Source organism: Denticeps clupeoides, chromosome 5 (genome assembly GCF_900700375.1).
Source record: "Denticeps clupeoides chromosome 5, fDenClu1.1, whole genome shotgun sequence".
Classification (NCBI taxonomy): Eukaryota; Metazoa; Chordata; class Actinopteri; order Clupeiformes; family Denticipitidae; genus Denticeps; species Denticeps clupeoides.
Window position 1 is genome coordinate 12,543,656 of NC_041711.1, and position 26,224 is coordinate 12,569,879.

At 49.8% G+C, this 26,224-nt stretch overlaps 2 protein-coding genes across 2 annotated transcripts in view; one reads left to right on the top strand and one right to left on the bottom strand.

Moving 5' to 3' along the window:
• st14 (ST14 transmembrane serine protease matriptase) overlaps positions 1-4,700 on the top strand; it is a 30,985-nt gene extending 26,285 nt beyond the window's left edge. Inside the window, exons 17-19 of the mRNA XM_028980897.1 lie at positions 908-1,182; positions 1,710-1,846; positions 2,728-4,700. Coding sequence (XP_028836730.1) covers positions 908-1,182; positions 1,710-1,846; positions 2,728-2,889 — 574 coding nt within the window. The 3' untranslated portion in view covers positions 2,890-4,700. The remainder of the gene's footprint in view (positions 1-907; positions 1,183-1,709; positions 1,847-2,727) is intronic.
• A 982-nt stretch (positions 4,701-5,682) lies between these two features.
• Positions 5,683-26,224, bottom strand: part of kirrel3l (kirre like nephrin family adhesion molecule 3, like) — a 32,435-nt gene continuing 11,893 nt past the window's right edge. Inside the window, exons 2-15 of the mRNA XM_028981359.1 lie at positions 19,690-19,845; positions 19,106-19,255; positions 16,624-16,781; positions 14,257-14,418; positions 14,057-14,163; positions 13,772-13,920; positions 13,555-13,682; positions 12,008-12,134; positions 11,748-11,848; positions 10,904-11,102; positions 9,451-9,558; positions 8,971-9,080; positions 8,704-8,793; positions 5,683-7,994 (exon numbers count right to left, since the gene is read on the bottom strand). Coding sequence (XP_028837192.1) covers positions 7,455-7,994; positions 8,704-8,793; positions 8,971-9,080; positions 9,451-9,558; positions 10,904-11,102; positions 11,748-11,848; positions 12,008-12,134; positions 13,555-13,682; positions 13,772-13,920; positions 14,057-14,163; positions 14,257-14,418; positions 16,624-16,781; positions 19,106-19,255; positions 19,690-19,845 — 2,285 coding nt within the window. The 3' untranslated portion in view covers positions 5,683-7,454. The remainder of the gene's footprint in view (positions 7,995-8,703; positions 8,794-8,970; positions 9,081-9,450; positions 9,559-10,903; positions 11,103-11,747; positions 11,849-12,007; positions 12,135-13,554; positions 13,683-13,771; positions 13,921-14,056; positions 14,164-14,256; positions 14,419-16,623; positions 16,782-19,105; positions 19,256-19,689; positions 19,846-26,224) is intronic.

Genomic DNA, 26,224 nt, shown 5'->3' on the forward strand with positions numbered 1-26,224 from the left:
TCCCCACACACTGCTCCCCGGGCGCCTGTCATGGGTGCCCACTGCTCACTCAGGGTGATTGGTTAAATGCAGAGGACAAATTTCACTGGGTGCACTGTGTGCTGTGCTGCTGTGTATCACATGTGACAATCACGTTTTCTTTTGTGTGCCAAGATTTCATGTGCTGCTACTTGAACATCAGTTCTCTGTTTACACATGCGCAGTGAGGACAAATCTCACGATAAATTTCGAACAGGTTTGATATTCTTATGACCAGACGATTGTGGGTTGTAGCCTGGTTAGGGGAGGGAATCAGTGATCGTACATCATGTACGATACATGACTCACAACTAAGATGCAATTCGGCCAGACTCAAGGAATTATTGCACAAGTTCAAAATCGGTTTGCCCAGGTTTGTGTAGCTCCCGGGGAGAGCAGTGTGTGGGGAAGGTGCCTTGCTCAAGGGGACCTCAGTGGCACCTTGGTGGTTGGGGATTTGAACCTGCGACCCTTTCCTTGCGAATCCATTTCCTTTCCCGCCTGGCCACCACTGCCCACAGCAGGGCACAAAGCATGACACTACTGATTGTCATTACCTTCCCCAGCACATGCACACAGTCGTCCCATTGTCTAAATCAATGTGTTCCATGTCCTCTTCCATTGTTCTATGGTCCAGTTCTGATGCTCACATGACACACACACACACAACAAGCCACAGAGAACCAGAAACCTCCCTTCTAGACCTGCTGCTTTGCAGATGCTCTGGCTCATGCCTTCATATTTTGTTGCCTAATTATAGTGTAATTACTACTCTTCAGTTGTTTATAACAGCTCTTGCATTTTAGTATTGGCAGCAGGTCACCCATACAGACCTAGAAGATACATATTGTGGATTCTGGGGTCCAGTGTCTAATGTCTTTCCTCACAGGTACCACACTGAGTCCAACTGGGTCACATACAGCGGCCTGCGGGACCAGCTGAAGATCGGCGACCCAGACATTAAGATGCGCAAGGTGAAGACCATTATCACGCACCCTGACTACAACCAGATGAACTTCGACTACGACATCGCCCTGCTGGAGCTGGAAACGCCGCTGGAGTTCACCAGCCTGATCCATCCCATCTGCCTGCCAGCAACCAGCCACTTGTTCACTGCCGGCATGGCCTGCTGGGTCACGGGATGGGGGACGCTGCGCGAGGGAGGTTAGGCAACTATGAATATCAACAACACCATTAATAATAATAATCAAATCCATTTTAAATCTTTACTGGGCTTAATGCAGCCAATTCCTCACCCGTGACAACGTAGCCCCATAATCCGCATTAAACTGGACTAATTGGCCAATGAACTTGTGAAAATAAATGATTAGATTGATTGGCTGCCGCTTGATCCGGAATGAAAAATTCAACATTTAAGTAAAGTAATGGACCCACAATTCAGGCAGCACATGGCACCCCCCCCATTCAAAGTGAATATGAAGTGCTTCTGTTCCACATATTATAGCAATGTTTAGTCCTAAGAATGGATTGCGGATGATTTAAAAACTGATTGACAGGCTTTAACTATGTTAACAATAAAACAATTAACACGAAGACACTTTTACAACAGTCAGCTCAATTAAGCTTTACACAGTGCCAGGGTTGCACCGTGCGATAATTGTTCCGTGGCCTACATGGAGGCCAGAGACGCGTGTGTTTGTCTCTGAAAAAAAGGAGTGTGTGTGTTTCAGGGCAGACTGCGCAGTTGCTGCAGAAGGCTGAAGTGAAGGTTATCAACGACACCGTGTGTAACGACGTGACTGAAGGTCTGGTGACCTCCAGAATGATGTGTAGTGGATACCTTGCTGGCGGCGTGGATGCCTGTCAGGTGTGTGTGTGTGTGTGTGTGTGTGTGTGTGTGTGTTGGTGTATTTGATTTCCAGTTGTCTGTCTCTATGCTGTGATTTCTCAAGAACTCCTTGCGGCAACAACTTCCAATTTGGTACAGAGGGCTTGGTAGTGGTTACCTGCTGTAAGTGGTGCTACTCATTTCTCCGCAGCTCTCACATATGCAGTCTTTGGAGCTTCATGTTGCTCATGTGTACAAATGATGCAGACAGACATGCTTAAGGTGAAGGCTGGGAGAAAGCAGAACAAACAGCTCTGTAGCACTCACTGGTAACATATACTGTAGCATTAAGCATATGCCGTCATGTGTGTGTTGGTAGTAGCCTAGTGGGTAACACACTAGCCTATGAACCAGAAGGCTCAAACCTTTCTCACTACCATTAAGCAAGACACTTAACCCTGAGTGTCTCCAGGGGACTGTCCCTGTAACTACTGAATTGGAGTCGTCTGGTAAATGCCGTAAATGTTACGGTAGGGTCTGTGTTGTGTAGTGTCAGGGTGGTGATTGTTCAACCAAAACTACACAAAACAAGTTCATTTAAGCCTAGAAATACATGTATTGTGTATATGAAGTAAGTAGTTTATTTTAATCTGTTTAATTAATGCAAATTGGTCATAGCAGTTAAACAGCTATGTTAAATTCATAATATAATATGCTTCATAATATCATCTCTCCCACCCATTCATGTACATTTGGTGTAAATTGAATGCTTCATAATGCTCTTTTAGACGAATGACTGATAAGTTTAACAAGAGCAATTAGGCCTGGAACTGTGTGCACAGAACCGTTTCACATAAAACAAGTGAAAAGAAATTAAGAGGAAATCTCTCACCCCCCTTCAATCTCTCCGTCTTCCACAGGGGGATTCAGGTGGCCCTTTGTCGTGCCAGTCCGAAGGTGGCAAGTGGTTTCAGTCGGGCATCGTGAGCTGGGGAGAGGGCTGCGCCCGACGCAACAAGCCCGGCGTCTACACCCGCGTCACCAAGCTGCGCGAATGGATACGGGAAAATACGGAGGTGTAGCGCCGCGGACTGGGCTTAACCCTGAACCGGTCCTCCTTTTGAGGGCCATATTTTTTAAATGGAACGACCCATTTCGCTGGGTAGGACTGCCATTATGAACAGCCTTTTTTTAAACTGATACAAGGGCATTGTTGCGAACACATTAGGTTTTTCTAAACTCCCCGTGGTTCAAGCAGCCATCAGGTAAATGTTAATGTGAGATGTGGACAGGTTCTCTACGGCACTAAAAAGCTATTAGAACTTCTGTTGTAGTGAGAAGAGGCACTTTGGGAAATGTTAGGTTCTGAAAGGCAATTGACCTTCAAAATTAAATAGTAATTAATCCAGCAACGCATAATAATAATATTCGGCTAAAAGGATAAAATGTGTGAAATCAGGTCCTAAGTGCACTTTCTTGCTTAAAAGTGTTTGTTTTTTGTTTTTTTTTGGAAAGCTTTGAGGTCAGAGGTGGTGTTGTCGTAGTGCATAGATTTTTTATTTCAATTTTTTATTTAGTTTTTTTAATCACAAGCACAAAATACTCTTTCTGCATTGATAACCAGCAACAGCCCACTCAGCCTGACCTTTAGTTATGAACTTTTTCGGACCGACAGGCCTGAGGGAGAGTGTACTAATATTTTCTATAAGTCTGCAGAACTTCATTTAAGGCTACTCTAAATCATTAGCGATATTATTCTATCGGTACCATCTTCTATTTAAACGTGTGCAGACCACAAGTTTTTAGTTGGGGAAGTTGTTTGCTGTAGCCTGCAACTTGCTTCTTTTGAGATCTCTGCTGGTGCGAGGGCAAAATGTTCATTGGTCGAAATGACAGTGCATTGTAAAATTGGAATTTAGCAGGGGGAGCGGGTCAAGTTCTCGCACATTAGCCTTCTCACATCAACAGACCCACGAGAGGACGAGGCATTTAAGGAAGTCAGTCAGCCACCCACGTCTTTGCCGCTTTTTCCTCACGTTGGCAAGGCCTCTGGTCTCACTTTTCAAAGGAGTCCTACAGTGGAGTATCAGGAAAAAGCGGGAGACTCCACTCCTCCGATTAAAGCTCGGGGCTGTTAAGGTCAACCAGGCGCAGACATGTTAAAAGTCTCAATCACTTGGTTTCAGTTGGTTGCCTGAGCAACTCGGCAGGAAGTCGCCCCATCAAAGCGCGTCCGATCTCTCTCCTCCATAATAAAGCTTCTTTGGTGCTTTGATTCACTCGCCATTGATGCTGGCATTGAAATATTTGCCGGTGTTGAGACCATTAGGCTACTGAGAGGCTGGAAGCTGGAGATCGGTTAATGTCTACATTAAGTTCAAGGGCATAGACTTCCCAACGTCTCTATTTGGCTGCCACAAACAGCAAAGAGCTTTTTACTTTTTGAACTATTCTGCATGTCGCTGATTTGTATGGCTGTTGTCCCTAACTGAGCAGACTGCTTTTCAGGGTTCAGACTTCCATTTTCCATATGAGAAGTGAAATGCGGTGAATAATATGTTACATATACATCATGTTGAATGGCAATAACATCACTAAAATGATCACGAAGATTGGAAGCGGGAGCTGTTACGCTTTGTCCTGTTCTTGCCCTCTGTAGGGTTTAGGGGAAACCCCATACTGTAAAATTCTTATTACTGGTGTCTGGGACGTATCTTGAATCTTAAGGGAAACCAGTTTCTGTTGATGAAGGTTTTACATGCTCTACTGTAAAATATGTATGTGTGTATAAAACATTCAGGGCGAGTTTTTCAGAATTGAATTTGTCATGTTTTACTGTCTGTATTTTTTTTTTTTTTTTAAACAAATAAAACTCAGGACCGAGGGCACCATTCATCCAGTGTGGATTACTGTCTTAAGACATTTTTATGAATTCTAGCAATACGGCCAGTTCAGCTCGAGCTACACTGACCTTCTGTGCCACAAGCACGTCCGATCCTCTGTCTCAAGATTGAATCAGAACAATTTTCTGCCTTGAGCTTTCTTCTTTCCTTATTACAGTCTGAGGCAGTGGAGAAACGGCAATAAAGTGATATTTATTTCTCTCATCTACAGGTAGGAACCACATTTTGGACACAGGAAACTCAAACCATTCCTAACACTGATGAGGCATAAATTCTGAATTATGGCAGTGGAGTTTTTTTTTTTTTTTTTTTTTAACTCCTCCAGCTGCATCTTTATGAGGCGATGGGGGTTTAGCGTTGCTGACATTTCCTTGACACTCCAAACAGAAAAATGCAGGCCCATTTGTAGCCTAGATGCCCATGGTTCAAAATGAACCTATGTAATAAATATGAGTTCGCAGAGATTGACTGCATCTGTTCAAATGCAAAGAGGAAAAAAAAATCTTTTGAATAATATTGAATGTCACTCGATTTGTCGCTATGCACTTTTTTGGATGAAAATAGTTTGAAAAGTCACTAGATCTAGCAACAGAGCTCTTAAGTTGGCATCAGTTGGCAACTGAATACCGGCATCATATTTAGAGCATTTTAAAATAGTGATATTTTCAGAGGTGGGTATGTTACACATGTGGTCCTGCAGCCTGTGGAAACGCTGAAATCCCAGCGTGATCCACCATGACAGCAGTACAGGCAGCGACGGTCACTGCAGCATTCCATTACCCGGACAGACGCGTTGCGCAGACAGCAGGGATGCTGGGATCTCATCCGTCTTTATTAAAAACGTGCCCGTCGCCGTGGGAATAGGGCGAATCAACAACGGTGCTGCAGCTAATTTATGTATTCATCAACTATGCTTTGTGTGTCATCACCGATCCCTGGTGGCTCTTGCTCTCACTCAATTCAGGACAGGCATTATTTGAAATGGGCTTTATTTAAATATAAATATGTGTACAAAGTTACAAGCAACAACAGCTCATTTTAGCAAATAAAATTCTTAATACATTTTTTTTTTTAATGGCAATTAGTTGTGTCCTCAAGAAAAAGAAAAAGAAGAAATAAAATTTCTCTCCACTCTCAGTGACTGATGGATGATGTAAGGGAGAAATCTCATGGACAGGTCAAATCAATATAAGTTTTTATGTATATATAATATAAAGATAATTTACAGTAGAGCAGCTTACACGCTGTACATTAAGGCTTATATATAAAATATAAAAATAAAGACAAGCAACGGTCATCTTTAACACATAATTCACTTTGTGATGTTCGTTTTGTTTGCTCTCTCAAATCGAGTCAACACTTAACTTCCAATAAAAAAAAAAAAAAAAAAAAAAAACGGCAGTAGAGGGCTCCAGAAATTCCGGTCTGGAATACAACAATGAGGTTGGGGTGCAGCAAAGCAATCTCTCACACACGTCATGGACATGAATAGAAATGCTCAAAAGTTTCACTTAGACACGTCATCTACATGCAACAGACATAAGGAACGGGGTTAGTCTCCCACCTTTTTTTTTTTTTTAATTATTATTTTTTTTAATTTCTCCCCAAGTACAGTCAGCTATACTTAGTGCAGAACTCCTCTGTCCTTCTTCTGCCTCTCCCCACGTTCAGAATGCTGATCACACATGCTCACAAAGAAGGTCAGACCCATTTTGGAGGCGCCCATTCTGCTATATTTACATAAATACGTTAGGGAATGTTAGAACCCGCGGACGTTCTCCGTGCTCAGCTAGGCCTTGTACGCTGGGAGGGGAGGAACAGAGTGAAGCGGCACATTATTCAGTGTCACGGGGCTAGTTCTGTGTTTTTGTAAACTCATCAAAGCTACTGCACTTGATTGTTTCGTAAGAAAGCTGCGCAATCCGGTCAGGAACAGCTCAACGCTTCTATTGTCTTAGCGGCATAGCTACTCAAGTTTAATAAAAAAAACAAAAAAAATTAATAACAATAATAATACAAACATAAAAGAACCGTTAACTGCACCTCAGGCTTCACACTGAGCCGGGGGACAGCAGAACCCCGGTGGGATGGTCGGTCTAACCGCGGTCTGCTTTCTTTGGGCTGTCCTTTTCATGTCTGCAATTCGCCAACGCCGTTGTTTTTACTTCAGCCTGCACTTGTCCCAGCAGGCAACAGTAAAAAAAAAAAAAAAAAGCCTTCATTCCAAAGCGAAAGTCCAAATCATGCAACAAGAAGGGGGCTCTCCAAAGGCCCGGGAACAATATTCTCTTTCCAGTTGTGCAGATGGTTTTGTTTTGCTGGCTTAATCCAGTCTGTGATGGCTATAGAATACAAATGTGCTTGGATTTTCCGTACGCATGCCAAAACACAACAAAACACTTATGTTCATCTTCTACTTTTTGTCGGTTTTCACTGCTTTGACTTCCGCTGAGCGTCACTGGCGATAATCTCAGCATCCGTCCTTGATCGGCCATGGATGTCTAAAGCACTCCAGGAGCTGTAGGTATTAAAAACAGAGGGCTTAAATGGTGCAGAGCTGGGAGACCTCAATCGTTCCCACGTAGACGCGGACCCGGCAAGTACAAAAAAACGAGCGACATTCAGATGACCGAAACCGTAATCTGCTGTCACCCAATCCCGAGCGGAGAGGGTCAGATACAAAACAAAAAAAAAAAAAAAATCCTCTAGTTCTTTGTTTTCGCCGGCTGGCCGATGTGGCACCATTATACGTGAGTTTGCATGCGCTGCTGCTGCTGCTGCTGCTGCTGCTGCTGCGATGGCCGGCCGTAGTCGGACTGCTGCGAGGACACCTGGGAGGAAGCGTAGGAGAACCGGGACGAGCTAGAGACCTTGCTGGCCTGGTCTGACTGGTCGTAGGAGTCCACCTTCTCGTAGGAGGCCACGGGTTTTACGTAGCTGGTGAAGGCGCGGCTGTAGGTGGCGGGAAGGTAGGCGGTGCTGTTGTAGAGGGGGTCGCTGGGGTAAACGCTGGGCGCCGTCTGCTGCTGCGGCTGTTGCTGCTGCTGTTGCTGCTGCTGCTGCTGCTGCTCGTAGGCGGTGCGCGTACCCGTGGTGGTGGCGTAGCGGTGGGAGAAGTCGTAGACGCGGGGCTGCATGGTGTGCTGACCGTACAGGGGGCTGGGGGATGGCAGCTGTGATGGCGTGTAGACAGGCCGCGAGTTGGGCACATACTCGGAGAAGCCACTGCTGCGGACGTGGCGGTCCTCGTGCGCTCTTACGTTGTAGTAGCCATTGGTGGGGTCCTAAAGGGGTCAAAGGGTTACAAAGTTTAGTCTAAGGTTTTATAGTTTGACCAGCTTTGCCTTTGTATACATTTTTTTTTTGTACAAAACACTGCAAAAAGTGCCCTATTTTGAAACTGGCACCAAACACAGGGATTGTACACGAGTGTAGACCACCCAGCTTAACGAAGTTGCTCCTCCCATTTTAAACTTTAAAAACATCATTAAAGATCAGGTTCGGTGTGACAGAAATAATTACTAAGCAACAAAAGGGGTAGTTAGTTTCTCTTCTTCAAGATACAGATAACTTTCTTGTTTTCTTATGTTCTCTTTATTTATATAACTAGCGGACAGGCTTTCAGCACGGAAATTATTCTTTTTTTAATATTATGAACATGATGTTGTTGTTGCACTTAGACACACCATCAAAATATGGAAACACGATAAGATTTGGACAATTGGGCTTGTAATGTGAATGTAACTGTACTGGACAGATGGACACCATTTGCCATTTTAATGTTTCATCATAGAATAGCTTTGAATTGACTTGCAGAATTCCTTTGTTCTAAGAGTTCAAGCGTCTGCAAAATTCCCACAGATTAGCTTCTCTACTGATTTATTTCGGTTGTGCTCCTTTCACTTTTCTTCCCTTCGATTTAGGCTTCATGTACACTGTGTGTTTCAGATCCTCGTCTGCCATGGTTCTCTGCTGAAGTTGAATGTGGATTACCTTGATATCTGATCTCTCATCCTCTTCCTCCTCCAGCAGATCGCTGTGCTCGGTACGAGACGTCCCCGGAGACTCGCTGCTGTTCGGAGCCTGGGAGAAAGGGAGCGACTCCAGAATTACCCACAAGCAATGTGAAGAGCAGAGCGTCAGAACAAAGGGCACGGTTCAGGAATAATTCAGCAGAACAACGGGCTTCTGCTTCTCCAGCCGTTCCCTTCACCTTTGCAGCTTTGTGCTGGGCATGAGTGGAAAGGAAAATGAGCTCACCATCGGCTCTTTCACGTCCTCCTCGTCATCGTTGCCTCGTGCCGCGTTATGGTCACTGTGCACAATCTGGACTCGGATGTCGCTTTTGGAGAGACGTGTGCCCTTTTTGCCTGCGCAGGAGAAGAATGGCGGGGAGAAATAGATTAATGGAGTGAACTTTAGTGCCGTGAAAGGTGGGTAAGGATTTCCGGCCCTTTCCACAACAGGAGGGTCTGTGATAAAACTGGAGCAAAATGTATTTGATCATTATAGCAAATCTGGTTTAAGAAATTAAAAAAAAAGTTTTTTATGTAATCAACGCTGCTAATTAGATTTCCTGCTACAGAAAATGACTTCATGATGAAATCCATGTTGGGGGGGGGGGGGTTACACTATTATGCAAATAACTCTGAGAAACTTTTAACACATTTAATAAAGGAGACAGGGTCTAAGAAGCTAAGTTCAGAGCATGAGGTGGCAGCTTGTCACCTTTGACCTTACCTTTAGCAGTGTGCCGGCAGCAGATAGAGACCAGGGTGACGACGCAGATGATGAAGACACAACCGCCGCCGACCGAAGCTCCGATGATGACCAGCAAGGGGAGGGCTTCTGATGAAGAGAAGGGAATGTACGGGAAAATGATCAGGTGTTCAGTGCCCTCCCAGTATGGATTTCTGAACCTGAATGCATTCAGACTGATTACTAATTACCTTAATTAAAGAAGCTGATGAGCTGTGGATTTGTCTGTTGTTCATACCCAGACATACCAGGTTAGTGTGATTCTGACCTATCATCTGGTTCGGTTTCATTTATTTCAACTCCCTTAAGACCACAATCCCTTGGTATGATGTAGCAGACATATTGTTCTAAATGAGATTACGTTCCCTTCATTTATCTCGTTCCCCGGGAGCATCTGAGGGTTAAGTGTTCTTGCTCAGGGACACAATGGTTGGTAGTGGGATTTGATTTGAGTTTGTGGGTCGGCTACCATTCCCTCCATGCTGCTGACCAATATAGGACATGGTGCCAACCGACACCGTCACATTTACTGTTGGTATGGTTTCTGACTCAAACACCTGATGACATTTCTTTACGCAGTGACCTCATTTCCCTCTAAATACCAGTGTTGAGAAAGGATGTGCTAACGGCCAAACAATATGGCCATTATTTTAATAGCGGTGCAAGGTGCAGCCTTTAATGATGTTTGCGCATGTGACATATTGGTGGGCGGCGGGTTTAAATCATCCAGGGTAACGAAGTGGCGTGCGTGAGAGCCATCGTTATGGGCCCCTCGCATTTTAAACTCATTAAAGGATAATAACCAGCTCTGCTACTCAACCCAGAAGCTTGACGAAGAAACCAGAATCCAGAATTCATTCAGAAGGAGGATTGCCTTCAGTGTCCGTCACACTCGCTCCGAAATAAACAAAGCCGAAGTCACCAAGATCGTATCGTGGCGCGCACAGAAATTCATCTGCGGTAATCGGGGGGGCTTCCAGCCGTCCCCGTCGTCTCTAATCTCTCTGGAGGGAGGGTGAGAAGGCCTGACGCGCGACGAGGCAACTGACAGTAATCTAATTAGAGATTCGAGGAGATCGCGCCGCCTGGGCCCTCTCCGGAGACCGCGCCTCCGCTGTGCTAGATGCAGATTGCTGGCGAGGACCTCGTTTTTGGTGTCTCCCTTCTCGCAATCGCTGACGACGGCAGCCGCGCACTCTGCCCCTTATTTAAGGCAGATCTGAAAGCTTCTCGCATGCCAGACGCTCTCCTTTAATTGATTTAGGCTCGAAATCTATATCTGTGGTATGGGGCAAATGCATTCATTAAGTGCACCATCTGCTGATTAAATGATATTGATTGGCGATGTATAATTAAGATAAGCGCACGACCAGGGCCTTTCCGGGGTGTGTGCGCCTCGAAATTTTTGCGTTAGATTTCTGGGGGCGTGAATTACCTTGCTCCTTCAGGGTCACGAGAGCGGTGCCGGAGCCGAAGCGGTTCCACGCTGTGCAGTTGTAGCGGAGCTCGAAGTCCTGGGGCAGGGTCTCGGACAGGACGAGCGTGGACAGCACCCCGCGGTCGCTGGTCACCGCCTGCACCGAGAAACGGCCAGACGCGCCGGACCCGAGGCTGACGTCCCCGAACGTCCACACCTACAGGAGAAGCGAATGAGAGTCACATCACCTCCGTTCCCCTGTAATTCAACCACGCCGCCATGCTGACATTTTTCTCGTCCATCCGAGAGGCTTAATCAAGTAACATGGGACCCGCGCGCCTGGAGCTAGCGAGTGCATATTGAAAATCAGATGAAAGGCCCGGGCTATCCGAATTTGAATTAGGCCGCCCTCGCTGTTCTAAACGTCAGCCTCGAACCATGCGGGCAGGTCACTCTTCCCCCAGAGGGTGACACTCATCTCTCTTTCTCTCTCTGGGTGTTAAAACCTGCCTCCCACGTCCCTTTTTAGTGGTGGACCTGCACCATTTTCCTTTTCTAATTCCCCGTTCCTCTCTCCGGCTCCACTTCGGACCGTAATTATCCACTGGTGCCCCTTTAAGATGGTTAGCTGGGGTCAACAGGCCATTGGCTTCAGCCAGTAATTGCAAGCTGCCTGACCGCAGGTTGGGACTGGCCTTGGAATGGCGGGAGGGGGGTGGGCAGGAGGTAGGTGCCATAAGCCAAAGTACTGAGAGAATGCACCCTAATAAGGATGCTGTGCCAGGGAGCCTAGACTACCAATGAACACACACACACACACACACACACACACTCACATACGGTGAGGAAAACGCTCACTTACAATCTTGTCTGGTGGTGGGCTGCTGCCCACCAGGCACTCCAGCTTGCCCTTGGAGTGCTTCACAGCATGCTGTGTGGCATCTGCGGTAATGATGGGTGGACCTGCGGTGAGCGTGGCGGAAACGGGAGATGAGAAAATTAATTAGGACGAGGTGCAATTAAAACAGCGAAACCTGTCAACGTGCCATCATGTAGTCCGTTTTCTTAAAATAACTTGTCAGTCTAACTAATCAGGAAAAGTGAAGATAAACGGCAACGAACCATTCACAGTGAGCGTCACGTCTCTTTCGGCCACCCCGATCCTGGGGACGATGGCCTTGCAGGTGTACGTCCCGGCGTCCTCCTGCGTGACAGCCTTTAGCTGCAGAGTGTTGCTATTGCTGAGAACCTGGACACAATTGATGCTGGCAGTCAGATATATATTCTAATGAAGGGAAAGTGAAGTGATTGTCATTGTGAAACACAGCACACGGTGACACAACAAAATGTGTCCTCTGCTTTTAACCATCACCCTTGGTGAGCAGTGGGCAGCCATGAAAGACAACCTTCTGACAATGGGTCCCTTTCCTTACCCACTAGGCCACCACTGCCCCAAGCTGTAACTGTCCACCAGTGTCTTGCTCAGGGACACAATGGGAGTTAGTGGGATTTGAACCTGTGACTTTGTGGTCTTATGGTTCACATGCGAGTGTCTCAAATATGTTAAAACCTTAAAGCCTGTTCTAGTAAGCTTCTCTAATTATATCCTTATCCCTCATTTAAAAATGGATACCGATTAATCACACATCTTGCAATAAATAAATCACAATTTAAAAAAAATTAATATATTTGTGAAAGAGGCTTCGTCACGAACATGGTCTTGTCATTTTTTTATATGCAGAAAGTTTGGCCAAGTTTATATTTTCCATCTCGGCATTGATTCACATGAGCCGTGCAGCCACGTGAACTGCATCTCACATGGTCCTGTGGCTAGGTGAAATTTCACATCCAGGTCATAGGTCAGAGCACACATAACAAGTAAACAAAATGAATATAAGCGACTGACGCATTTTGACAGCCTTAGATAATGCTATAATGATGTATAGGCTCATAGCATGTAGGTCGTGCAATTATGACCTCGTAAGACCATTAAGGGTGAAAAGAACAAGAACAACATCCAGTCATAAGGACTCCGGCTCAAGAAAATCTGTGACCGTCCTTAAGATGGGTGACATTGGCGTGACGCCGCCTCTCTGATGTGCTGCCGCCTGGGGACGCGGAACGTTGCGGCGCATGAACGATACCAGCCTGTTCCAGCCTCTCTGGCACCACCGCTTGATGACACATTAGCACGCCGGTCCCCTAGTTTCCATCTAGCTGTGATTAATCCATTTAGTTTGATCCCCATTTATTTTTTATTTATTTCCTGTGACACTCAGTGAATTACCCAATTAATCTGTGTCTTGTGGCGGTGGGGCGAGCTCGGTCAAGATCAGACTAGCGTGCAGAGCGGACACACTAGTCTCGGAAAGAGAGTGTGTTTGTGTGTGTGTGTGTGTGTGTTGTTAGTGCGGATTTATTCAGCACGATATTCCGGAGCCTTTGAGAAATCCAATTAGATGCCATGAGAGGGGGCTTCTGGGAGATTGCCGAGTGATGGTGCGCTGCAGAGCCGCACTGTCTAGTGGGATAATCCCAACTCCAGGCAGGAAATGCCAAGTTTGCAAGACACATCAGACAAGTTACTGTCACACAAAGGAGCAGCTGCTACGGCTGCACTGTGCAGAGACTCCCAAAGTCTGCATGACGCAACATCTAGATCAGCTTACCACACTGGAGCCCTGCTTGGTCCAGGCCAGCGTAAGTGGCGGGTTCCCGGTCCAGGCACAGGTGAACGCAGCGTCCATGCCAGTGTCCACCGTCATGGGTTTGGGCTCCGACAGCAGCCTTGGGCCAACTGGAACGGCCAGAGGAACGCGGGTCGGTAAGGGTACACAAAAGCATTGCCATTTTGTGACTGGCCAATGGAAACGCTTTTACACTCACATTGCACGTCCACTAGGGTGCTGACATTGGTGCTGCCCACTGAGTTGGACACTTCGCAGGAGACGGGGTCAGTGAAGTAGGAATGGTCCACAGTCACCTCCAGGCTGTCCCCGTTGGCCTCTGAGATGGGGACACCCCCTTTCGACCACCTGATTTTTTAGAAACATATTTTTTACTTTTCTTTTGCAACCTACATCAGGGAAACACTCCATTCGCATGGCAGGAGGAAACCGGAGAACCCGGAGAACGTAAACCACATATTTGTTATTGAGTAATTCTGGGTACCTGTATCCGGTGATTTCCGGGTTGGCTGAAGCTGAGCAGATGAACAGAACCTTGGCTCCTTCCATGACGGTCTGTGGCTGCACGGACAGCGTGACCGAGGGCGGGGTCTGTGGAGAGAACAGCCGCGGGTCAGCCAGCTCGGGGGCCGAAGCTCTGAGTCAGCCGCCTCGGCGGTGATGCACTGCTGCTTGGAACGGGACGGCGCACTTACGCTGGACGTTGATGGTGACGGACGTCTGGCGGCCGGCGGGCGCCGCGGGGTTCAGCACGCGGCAGGTGTAGGTGCGGCCGGAGTCCTTATCCTCCGGCGTGATGGGCAGCGTGCTAACCGCCGCCTCCCTTTTCCCGTCCTCCATGAGGGCCTGCGACGGAAATAAAGAGCCCGCGTTTAAGATTCGGCGGGGGGGGAATAATATCAATAATTCAGGAGGCCCACTCAGTTAGTGTGACGGGTGAATCCTATATTTTACGGCACGACCGCCTCTATTTTGCTGTAACCACATTTCTGGGAGCGCTCTCTGTCAGAGCAACTTGTTTGTCATCATCTTTTAAATCTATTTATTGCGCCCGGGGATCAATATTACCTAAGTGAGGGAGCTGTACACTCAGGAGGAATGGCTGGTAACGCCCACACACACACACACACACACACATATATATATATATATACTGACAAGTGCTGTAGTACCAGGGCACTCCCTTCACCCCCAGCCCGGAACATTCAGTTCCCTCTCATTTCCCCTCCTGCTTCCGTCGTCCCGAGTCTCACCCCCTTGGCCCGTTTTTTTTGTCTTGTCTCGGGATTTGTTCCACTTTCCGAATGCCTATTGCCTCCATGTTTGTTTTCACCTCTGCGCCACCCCTCAGCCGATCCCTCGTTTCACCCACCGCCGCCGTCTCTTGGCCTTTTAAACGTGGACTTTAGTGCTGCTTAGCGTGGCCAGAGAGCATGGCGAATGTGACGCGTTGTGCCGCCGCATCGCTGTGTCCCCACCGCACGGCCCCCCGCCCTTCTCGCTCTCGATCCCCCCCCCCCCCCCACCCCCCCCCCACCCCCCCCCCCCCCCCCCCCCCCCGCCTCTCCGGCGCTGCAGAAATGCTACTGTATCAAACGCTTATGCCTGTCTGAGCTTCGACATGCTCCAGTTATGCCGGAGTGCCGGAGCACTCGAGAGCAGGGCAGGGGGGGGGGGGGGGGGAGCAGCTCGCTTTTATTTCTTTCTTTCTGGATTATTATGATGATTTTCATTTTATTTTTTGACGCCGTGTGCAGCGGAGGTGGGGAGGCTAAGAGCAGGCCGGGGACAGAGAAAAGAGACGAGTGCTTGTCATATGAAGAGGAGTTGCTGAATAAGGGACACCGAATGAAATAAGAAATTCACAGAGAGAGAGAGAGAGAGAGAGAGAGACAGGCTGTGTGAAGCGGCCATGGTGGGACAGGAATATGCGCCTCCTAATGCAACTTGCAGAACTGTCTTAGCAGATAAGCACGAGGACCACAGGAACTTTTTTTTTAGCAACTCAAGAACTTTTCTGAGCGGAAGAAGTACGATGGAACCAGAGATGGAAGGAGCACAGTTTGAATTCTGAACAGAACCATATGACAAAAGTCAGCAAAAGTGCACTAATGATGTATCCGAATCATTCCATTCTAAGAGATTGTCTTGTCTTCATACGAAATTGTATAATGATGAAATGTAGTTGAACTGGGCATGAGCCATGCTGCAAAGCTGAACTGGGTGGTTAAAAAAAAAAATGAAATAATAATAATAAAGACCACAATAACTGGAGGGGTTTAAAAAGACATTGTGTCATTTGCATAATTCCTATGGTGGCAAAGCAAAACATGAATATGCTTATGAAGAGCACAGCTCCCAGATGCAGAACCCTGGACAGTTCCTCCGAAAGTTCCTGAGCTCCAGACCTGAGGGTTCCACTGTGGGCGTGGTTTTTGATGGCGACACCCTTTTAAACTGTTACGTCTTGAAGCAAACAACAATTATGACTTGGAACTTTCGTCAGGCTTTGATTTTGCCTCCCTGCCGCACAACATTATTGGAGAGTGGACAGTCGCCGGCAAAAAAAATTCCTGCAGCTCATTTGATATCGGAGCTGGCGCCTCGGTACCTCTCCTGATAAGCCACCCCCTCGCATCGCCCCGTCATCAGTTCTGAAGGGACGTCCCAGGCTTTCGCAGCTTCATTTCCTGCGTGCCCTCACAATGGGATTTTTCGCCCGTGAAAGTGTTTTATATCGCTATAGATCCTATAGCCGCTCCCGCACCAAACCGTAGTTACGTAAATGTCTGCGAGAGGGGAAAAAATAGCCACCACCCCCATACTCCTCCAAACTGATGTAAGGTGAAGGCCAATTACCTCTGTAAGTGGTGATGTGCAGCGGAGGCACGTTAATTGGAGCAGGGTTACAGGCCCCATTACGATGGGGGGATTTTTTTTACATTTTTTCCTCTTTCATCCTTTGCCTTCACTCTGCATCTGGAAATTCTCCCGTTTCCAGGTCTTTTTCAGAAAGTGAAGAAGCTTTCGATCCGCAGACCCAACTCTTACCTTGGAGTAAACCGCCGTGTGCTGGATCTCTCCATCCCGGTACCACGTGATTTCGGCGGCTGGCTTCGCCCCCGAGGCTCTGCAGGTCAGGTTGGTGGGTGTGTGGGCCTTCAGTCTCACCACAGGGCCGCCTTCTACCACGGGGTCCAAAGGGGGAACTGAAGGAGGCAACATTGGTTTGTATCAACACCAGCATATGGATTTGAGCCAATCGCTTCAAAAATTATTCTTAAAATCCTGGAAGGATTGTTACAAGAATTAAAGTTAAATTAAAATGGCGACGAGGGACCAAGGCTGTTTATTTAAAATCACACACAAAAGTCCGAAGTTAAAGGGCGGTGTGCATATTGGACTTCTTTTGCTGATAAGTGACTCATTTGGATTTGAAAAACCTGGTTTTAAGAAGGAGAGTTACCAATGAAGGGACAGCTACATGGTTTTTACATGACCAATTAGGTCAAGTGGTTGGAATTAGCACAGTTTTAATGCAAACACAGGACAGCCTGCTTCAGTTTGACAACTCCTTGTTAGTATAGTAGTGAGTGTCCCTGCCTGTCCCGCGGGAGACCGGGGTTTGATTCCCCGAAGGGGAGGCAATGTGGAAGTGGACCTGAAAAGTTGAGCCGCTGCGGTGGACACATTTCGTTATGTTGCCATGTGTTGCGCTGCGGTGTTGGACAATCACGTCACTTTCCCTTTCACAGCCAGTTTTAACACCAGAAGGCATTCGTGTCCCTGCAGCTCCTGCCAAGCACAGAGACTCCCACTGGCAGGCAATCTCAGCGGCTTCCAGAATCATCTCTTCGTCGGGTATTCGAACCGCGGCCTTCGCGCTCAGGTGAAAAGGCTCTCAAACCAATCAGTCCCACTAATCAGTTAATTATGTGCCGAGCTGCCACCAGAACCCAAAGCACCCTCTACGGATGCGATTGGCCGCCTCTCCTGCTGACATCCTGACCTTTTCTTTTTATTATGAGACCCGCACTGTGCACGATTTCTATATTTATATGTCTGTGGCGTTTCCCCCCGTTTAACACTCCCGCTTTTGACGTTATTGTTCTGTTTACAGGGCCTGTGTAGCCGCCGCCGTTTCGTTGGAATTGCGTCGCTGTTCATTTATTTGCTTGGTTTGTCTCGCGCCTCCAGCTACCAGAGCGTGCCTCTCCGGATGAAGGCGTCCATCTGACCACACAGCAACCCCCCCACCCCCCCGTTCAACCAATTTCTGTGTTTGTATCGGAATTGTCAGAGGTCCTTCCGCCGCTCTTGCTCGAACACTAATGGAGTTGGAGCGCGAGGTGATTTTAATTTCCATGCGGGTTCCCTTCAATGCACTCGCACCGTTGACTCCTTTGCCTCCGCCGGATTGCTTCGGTCTCATCCGACCGCATTGATTTCCCCCGCACACAAGCCCCCCCCCCCCCCCTCCCCCCGGTCCCCGTGCTCTGTTCTTGATTCGCTCTCCCCCGGCCGGGAGAACATACACACAACGTCGCCAAGAAAACAACAGCCGAGGCAAAGGCTTCGCTTCCGCCAAAAGGCAGCGCTGTTACCAGGGGCCGGTCTTCTGCCACCCCCCCACACGCCAGGTTCGGTGTAGGGGTCTGAACTATAGTGGGTAACACACTTGCCTATGAACCTGAAGACCCAGGTTCAAATCCCACTTACTACCACATTGTGTCCCAGAGCAAGACGCTTAACCCTGAGTGTCTCCAGGGGGGGACTGTCCCTGTAACTACTGATTGTAAGTCGCTCTGCACAAGGGCGCCTGGTAAATGCTGTAAATGTAACTATTGACCACAAATTAGAACACTGCCTGTTCTAAAGTTTTTTTTTCTACAATTTTCACAAGATCTCTTTCTCACGACAGTTTTTATTTCACCTTAATTCCGATCCTGAGCCGATCCTGTTATTGATGTATGACATGGCGAAGCGCCGCTGTCCCTCCACTGGCCACCAGGTGGCATCAGAGCTGCGCTGGCCTCCCCGACCCTCCGCCCGGCACACATGTAGATCACTCCCATCGTGTTAATGTAAAAGCCACCCATGCGCTTGACAAATTCTGCGAGTCCCTGGGAAATGTGCAAACTGTGCAGGCCGCCTCTCTGCGGCGCTCCACGCGAGTCAATCGCGAGCGCACCGGTGACATTTTCCTGGACTTTCGCCGCGTTGATTGAGGGAGGCTTTGAGCCCCCACCACCCCGGCTGGCTCCGTCTAAGCAGATTTGCTGTGTTTCTAAAATCCTGGGGTGGGAATCAGCTAAAAGTTGAGAATAAATAATGAAGGAGTGACTTATGAGTGCAGGAAATTAATGGAGTGTTTTATGACCAGAGACATTTCGAAAATTATTTTAAACACTGCTGGTGGAATTTATGGTGCTCCAACCCCACCTTTTCTCTCTCTCTCACACACACACACACACACACACACACAAAAACAAAACAGCTTATCCTGCAGTAGTGAGGACGCCTCCCCTCTTACCTAAAACGGTGAGCTTGGCCCGGTGTGAGCGCAGCGCGGCCTGCGTGGCTTGACACTCGTACACGGCATCGTCCGCCAGCTCCGCTGAATCGATCAGCAAGCTGTGCTCGCCTGATAGCGGGTTGCCCATTAAGGAGTAGCGCGTCCAGCCTGCATGGAGCCAAGGCATAAAATACTGTCAGAAGACCGGAGGCGAAGCGGAAACAAAGCAAAGCAGCAGCAAGGAAATATGAAAAGGAGCAGGGGCTCGGTAATGACTTGAGTTGCACGTTGGAGAAGAAGAAGGAAATGGGGATGGTTCTACATTGGAGGGAAGTGGAAGGTCTGAAAAAGCAGATATTGTTCCACACATGCACACTCCAGGCCCTTTTTTTTTTTGGCCTTATGCATGTGCCCATAGGACCTTTCATAGGACAGCTAGTGACCGCGGACCTTCCGCTCCATTGTGGGGGGGGGGTTCATGACAACAGTCAATTGATTCCCCACCACGGCCTTCAGAATGAGTAGCTGCAAATATGAAGGCCTATTTGCGTAATAAGCCCCTCAGAATGGAATACCTACGGGCGAACGAGGGTCAGACTTACCAGGCAGGTCCCGCTCCCCGCCCAGAGCAAGGCCGTCTTTGGTCCATTGTACCATTCCTCTGTACCCCACGATGACGCAGGGCAGTGTCACCGACTGGCCTGAAATGACCACTTGGTCCTGGGGCTGCTGGGAGAAGTACGCCGCCCGGCCACCTGCTGCGTAGACACAGGACCGATAAATCAATATCACTGCAAGAATATCACAGCGTCATTTCCTTCCCGAGAACCTTCACTTTACTAATGCTGAATTACATGTTAATTACAAGTAAACATGGCAGATTGGAGGACTGTGCCTGTGTGGATCGCCACACCTATAGTAGTCACATCATGTTCATCTCTTATGTAGGAGGAAATGAATCATTGCTAATCAACCCGCTAACTCGGTTAGCCCTAAATAACAGCAGCATGCGTGTAAGGTTGCAGTATTTGCCGAGTGTGGCGTTAAGCGCGGCGCTTCGAGGGCTCGCGGCCCTGTCCGTGTGGTCCTTCGCTTGAGTCCCCACTGAGCGCAACAATGACTTGTATTTAAAAAAAAAACGTCCACCTCAAGGAAGTCAGCCATCAGCTGCTCATGACTTATTTAACTCAATCCCGGGCCCATATGGCCGCCTAAGTGTCGACATGAAAAACGCGGTATCGCCGCGAGAGGGGGAAGTCTGTCGAGGGTGGGGGCGGGGCGCGCTTCTGCAGAAAGGGATGTTAAACAATCCCGCGGGAGCCGTCGGCGGAGGAGAGGACCTGCAGGAAGTCAACACCTGCTGCTGGAGGAGGACGGGCCTCGGCTGGGACACCTCGCCGTCTCTGCTTCGCTTTGCCTGACCTCTCCTCCTCTCCTATTTATAGGCTGAGAATCTTGCACGACGTTCTTAGCTCAACGTCCGAGGAGCCGCGCTGGTTCGCCTGTTGCGAAAGATGGCAGCCGTCCGGAGGAAACTAATCCCTTTCGGCGAGATTGAACTAAGGCTGGAGGAACGAAGTTGGAGAGACTCCCTCTCTGTTCCTGTGTCCTCCTCTCCTTCTTTCTTTGTGGTTAAATAGGAGAATGGCGGTCGGTGGAGGGAGGGGTGACTGTCGGAGGATAAAGACGGGGGGTCCTATTCAGGCGACGTTAAGCTCCCGCCCCCGCCTCTCAGCCCAAACTGATTCTGCTTAAACAGACTGAGTAAAGGAGCCCCCCCCCCCCCCCCCCCCCCCCCCCCCCCCCCCCGAGGGAGAGAAAGCTGGTGAAAGGAGGGAACCATACGGCGGCCAGAGACGCGCCATTGTCCCCTTGTCCCCGGCTTTTAATAGGCCTCTTCATTTCCAATCAATCCTGCTAAATGCAAGTTTAATAGCTTTTCAATAGCGGCTCCCCCCCCACCATCCCGGCCCCCCATCCACAAGCCTCCGGGAGGCCAAAGGGAGGATTCGAACCCCCACCCACCCCGACCCTGATCTCTTTCTCTCCCTCACTTCTTCATTCTCCCACACTAATCTTGCAGACGAGGGGGGGTCACCATTTGTTGCGCACTCAATTATCCACTTCATCAAGGGGTGGCGAGCCCCTCCACTCCGGCCCTCCCCTACTCCTCCCTGTTTTTATCCGGAGCGCGATGCGCCGTTGGTTAAAGCAGCTGTGAGGTCGGCTCGAACCTGCCCCGTTTTCTCAGAAGGTGCGACGGGCAAAAAAAAAAAAAAAAAAAAGCGGGGTGAGAAAAACGGTGCTTTTTCAATTATGTATGACTCCACATACTACCTGCATCTTTTCCTCTGTGTGTGTGTGTGTGTGTGAGGGTGTGTGCGGCATAAGAGCCCAATTTAACGGTACTAGGGAGACCTGGGGAAAAAAAACCCCAAAAAAAACGTTTGGACTTTTGCAAAACCGGTTTTACGGGCCCCGTTTTTTTACTGCGCGCGCGTGTGTTTTATGGGGTGTTGAGCTAAATCGTACGCCGTTGTCGTACAGCGGGTTCAGAACCTCTCCGCTTTTATGTCAGGTGCAGTGTAAACATTGATTGCAATTAAGATCCTTGGCTGAGTATCTGCGTGTTTACGACGTGCCATATTTCATAGAGCGAACAGACTGCGCCTTTGTCTGCTTCTATCTTTGACTGTGCCCCACACACACACACACACACACACACGTTTAAACAAAGCGATGCGCGCACACACTCGACATGCACAACAGCCTTTTCCACATGATTACCCGGCACGGCTCGCTTACACACGCAGACATGCAGGCTTCCGTCGCGGGCCGCACTCTCCAAATTCCACGTCGGGGTGCTCCGCGAAACGTCTCGCCGGGCTAACGACTCACTTCAGATTCCCCTAATTCCCGCTCGCCGAATTAACCAATTCTTTGACGGTGTGTTAGCGGCGTAATTGCACGAGCCGTGTTTCTGATGGGGGGTGGGGGTTAGGGGGGAAGTGTCGGGGTTTTACTGACATGTGCCGTACCCCCTTCCTCTTCCCGACGGCTTTCCGAGACTCGTACCTCTGAAGGAGGCGGGGAGGGGGGGGAGACAGGAACCCCGGCTCTCGCTCCGTCTCGGCGGATTGACACCGAGGGCTAAAGAGACGTGCGGTGATACGGAGTGCCTGTCTGCACCGCTCTGTCAGCCGCTTCGCTTTAAAACGTCTTCTTTCTTCCGGTGTGTGCGCGGCGTGCGTTAGGCTGCTGCCGCCTCTCCACACAAATGAGCCGACTCTCTCTCCCCAGAAGCGGGAAAAATAACCCACAACTGCCTCTCCTCTCCGCTTGGCTCCATCCTTACTGTGTGTGTGTGTGTGTGTGTGTGTGTGTGTATTTTTTCCCTTAGCAACAAGGTCAAAACACACTTGGCCTGATACACTTTAATCCGGATTTTTCCAAACGGAATATCATTTCACGGAGCTGGATGTCACTCTGTGTGTGCGCCACTGGACGGGGGGTCACGGGGAGGGGTTGCAGGGTGGGGAGTCGCCGCGTAAATAGGCCAGCTGCGCCGCCAGGCCCGGGGAGCCCAGTTATCTGCTACTTCGCATTGGCGAGTCGGCGCGGCGCGGCACATTAAAGGGTCCCCTGTCCCCGGGCCCTGCATTTAGCCCGGGACACCATGAAAGGGGGAAGGGGTGGCGGGGAAACGGCCGATGGTGACTGGGGTCTCTGTGCGCGTAAAGTTCCGTTTATTTCCAGAAGAACTCCCAATGCCCACGAAGAGAGCGAGAAAACAAAAGGCCGGGCTGCGGCTCGCGCAGGCGCCGAAAGCGCGGCGTACCCCCCCCCCCACCCCCTATTTTAAGAGGCACCCTCTCCTGGGACCTCTTCAGAGCACCGCCGGCCCGATCTTGCAGGGTCCCCGAGCACGAGTGCTCTCGACTTAGGCGGGGCCGTCCACTTTGTGCAGTAATAATTCAGCGGCGTCAAAAAATAGCAACGCGATGGACGCCGCCGCGTTGCGCCCGGAGCTCCTCCGGCTACTTTTGGCTCGTAATTGGGAAAAAACTGGTTAAAAAGGGGAAAAAAAAAAACGTAACGCATAAAAAGGAGGAGAAAATTGGCAAAAAAAGAAAGGGGGCACGCGCCGTCCTGGTAATAAACAGCCCTGCTCCCTAAATGGCGTCCATTGTGCCGAGTTTAGATAAGGCCGCTAAATCGGGAGAGCCGAATGTAAGCGCGGTTTCGCGGGGTGGAATTATTATCCTTTTGTTTTGCGCCGGGGTGCTTTTGTCTTCTGCTCCCATTGTGTGCCGGAGTGTGTGTGTGTGTGTGTGTGTGTGTGTGTGTGTGAGAGAGAGAGAGAGAGAGAGAGAAAGAGGGAGAATTGGGGGATTGCGGCGTGCTCACGACCTACAAACGCCGCCGGTTAGGAAGAGCCTCTGTTACCGGTGGCGGCCACGCAGATCGAAGAGCTCGCTCGCAAATCTTGTTACCGAAGACCACCAACCGCCTGGACAAGGCCCCCAGACGGTTTTCATTACCTGCCGTCTGGTTAGCTCCACCCTCACCGGCCAAACTTTTCTCCGCTCGCGCCGCCCTTCCCACCCTTCAGCCGCGATTTGCCGGCAGTTTTTTAAGAGCTGTTTTGCGGCGGTTTAATCCCTTTCTCAGCCTTTCTTCCATTGTGCGAATCTTGGCTCTGAGCGAGACCCCCTTTTCATGCGGCGCACAATCTCATCCGCCCTTCTTACCCCCCAGCACGCCTCCCTTCGTCCCCGCATCCGTCACTCCGCACGACTTGCGCCGCCTGTCCCCCCCGTTCGGACAGCGGAGCGCAATCCCAAAATCCATGGCTGGCAGCAGCCACCGTCACGTGCCGTTATATAAGGTGTTATCTTCCTCCTTCCCTCCATCTCCCATACTCCAATGCTCCCTCTCCTCCTTCCCTCCATCTCCAATGCTCCGACGCTCCCTCTCCTCCTTCCCTCCATCTCCCATGCTCCAACTCTCCCTCTCCTCCTTCCCTCCATCTCCCATGCTCGAATGCTCCCTCTCCTACTTCCCTCCATCTCTCATGCTCCAACGCTCCCTCTCCTCCTTCCCTCCATCTCCCATACTCGAACGTTCCCTCTCCTCCTTCCCTCCATCTCTCATGCTCCAACGCTCCCTCTCCTCCTTCCCTCCATCTCCCATACTCGAACGCTCCCTCTCCTCCTTCCCTCCATCTCCCATGCTCCAACTCTCCCTCTCCTCCTTCCCTCCATCTCCCATGCTCGAACGCTCCCTCTCCTACTTCCCTCCATCTCCCATGCTCGAACGCTCCCTCTCCTACTTCCCTCCATCTCTCATGCTCCAACGCTCCCTCTCCTCCTTCCCTCCATCTTCCATGCTCCAACGCTCCCTCTCCTCATTCCCTCCATCTCCCATACTTGAACGCTCCCTCTCCTACTTCCCTCCATCTCTCATGCTCCAACGCTCCCTCTCCTCCTTCCCTCCATCTCCCATACTCGAACGTTCCCTCTCCTCCTTCCCTCCATCTCCCATGCTCCAACGCTCCCTCTCCTCATTCCCTCCATCTCCCATAATTGAACGCTCCCTCTCCTACTTCCCTCCATCTCCCATACTCCAACACTCCCTCTCCTCCTTCCCTCCATCTCCCATGTTCCAACGCTCCCTCTCCTCCTTCCCTCCATCTCCCATACTCCGACACCCCCTCTACTCCTTCCCTCCATCTCCCATGCTCTGACGCTCCCTCTCCTCCTTCCCTCCATCTCCAATGTTCCGACGCTCCCTCTCCTCCTTCCCTCCATCTCCCATACTCCAACACTCCCTCTCCTCCTTCCCTCCATCTCCCATACTCCAACACTCCCTCTCCTCCTTCCCTCCATCTCCCATACTCCAACACTCCCTCTCCTCCTTCCCTCCATCTCCATACTCCAACACCCCTCTACTCCTTCCCTCCATCTCCCATGCTCTGACGCTCCCTCTACTCCTTCCCTCCATCTCCCATGCTCTGACGCTCCCTCTCCTCCTTCCCTCCATCTCCCATACTCGAACGCTCCCTCTCCTCCATCTCCCATGCTCCAACGCTCCCTCTCCTCATTCCCTCCATCTCCCATACTTGAACGCTCCCTCTCCTCATTCCCTCCATCTCTCATGCTCCAACGCTCCCTCTCCTCCTTCTCTCCATCTCCCATACTTGAACGCTCCCTCTCCTCCTTCCCTCCATCTCCCATGCTCCAACGCTCCCTCTCCATACCCGGCGAGAAAATTGCAGGGGTTCGAGCCGGCTTGTCATCACGCAGCGGTTAAAGGGAAGGAAACGGAGAAGAAAAGCGACCTGGAGAGGAGGATGTTGGGTAAAGTGGGGTCCGTCTGATTCCGGAATGCTGTAATCAGGCCGTCTTGTGTCCTGTCACTCTCCGCTGTTTTTCCCTCTAATTTTCTATGTGGAAGCGAAGGGGGGCGGTTGTCACTCTAACGCCACACGTCCAACTTTCTTGTTTTTATTCTTTCCTTTTTTTTTTTTTTGCACCTGCCGCCACAGAGAAGAGAGCAATGGGGGACGGGCAGAGGACAGTGTGTGTGTGTATGTGTGTGTGTGTGTGTGTGAGTTGTTAGCTACGGCTGTCACACAGCTCTTTCTTTGGGGCGCATGTCTCAACCCTTTTTTTTTTTTAAGGGTGTCATTACACCGGTGCTCCCATTTCCAGTCCTCCACTCCAGTTCCCCTCTCCCTGTCAGGAACACAGACACCCCACCTGCTCTCGGCGCGACTCGGCTCCGGCGTACACATCAGTCGACCGGCTTGACAACCGGTTGATTGAGCCGCACTTGTCACTTTCTCCCCTGTTCCCCCTCCGGAACAAGTTGGAGGTGCGCTGCCTGGCATTCCGCACCCGTCTCCATCTTTACGCCCCTCGCCGCACGCTTCTCCCACCATTCCTGTCCCCTGCCTCCCGCTCCGCGCTGACATTCGCGGTAAATTTACTGCCCGTCTAAATCATTACGGTTAGCAGGGCTGTGCTGCGGCGCGAAGGGTCCCGCCGCCGACGGACACCTTCTGCGAGCCCGCTTGGAACGAGAGGGCGAGCCAATGAACAAATAAATAATTACGCCAGCGAATTAAAACCCATA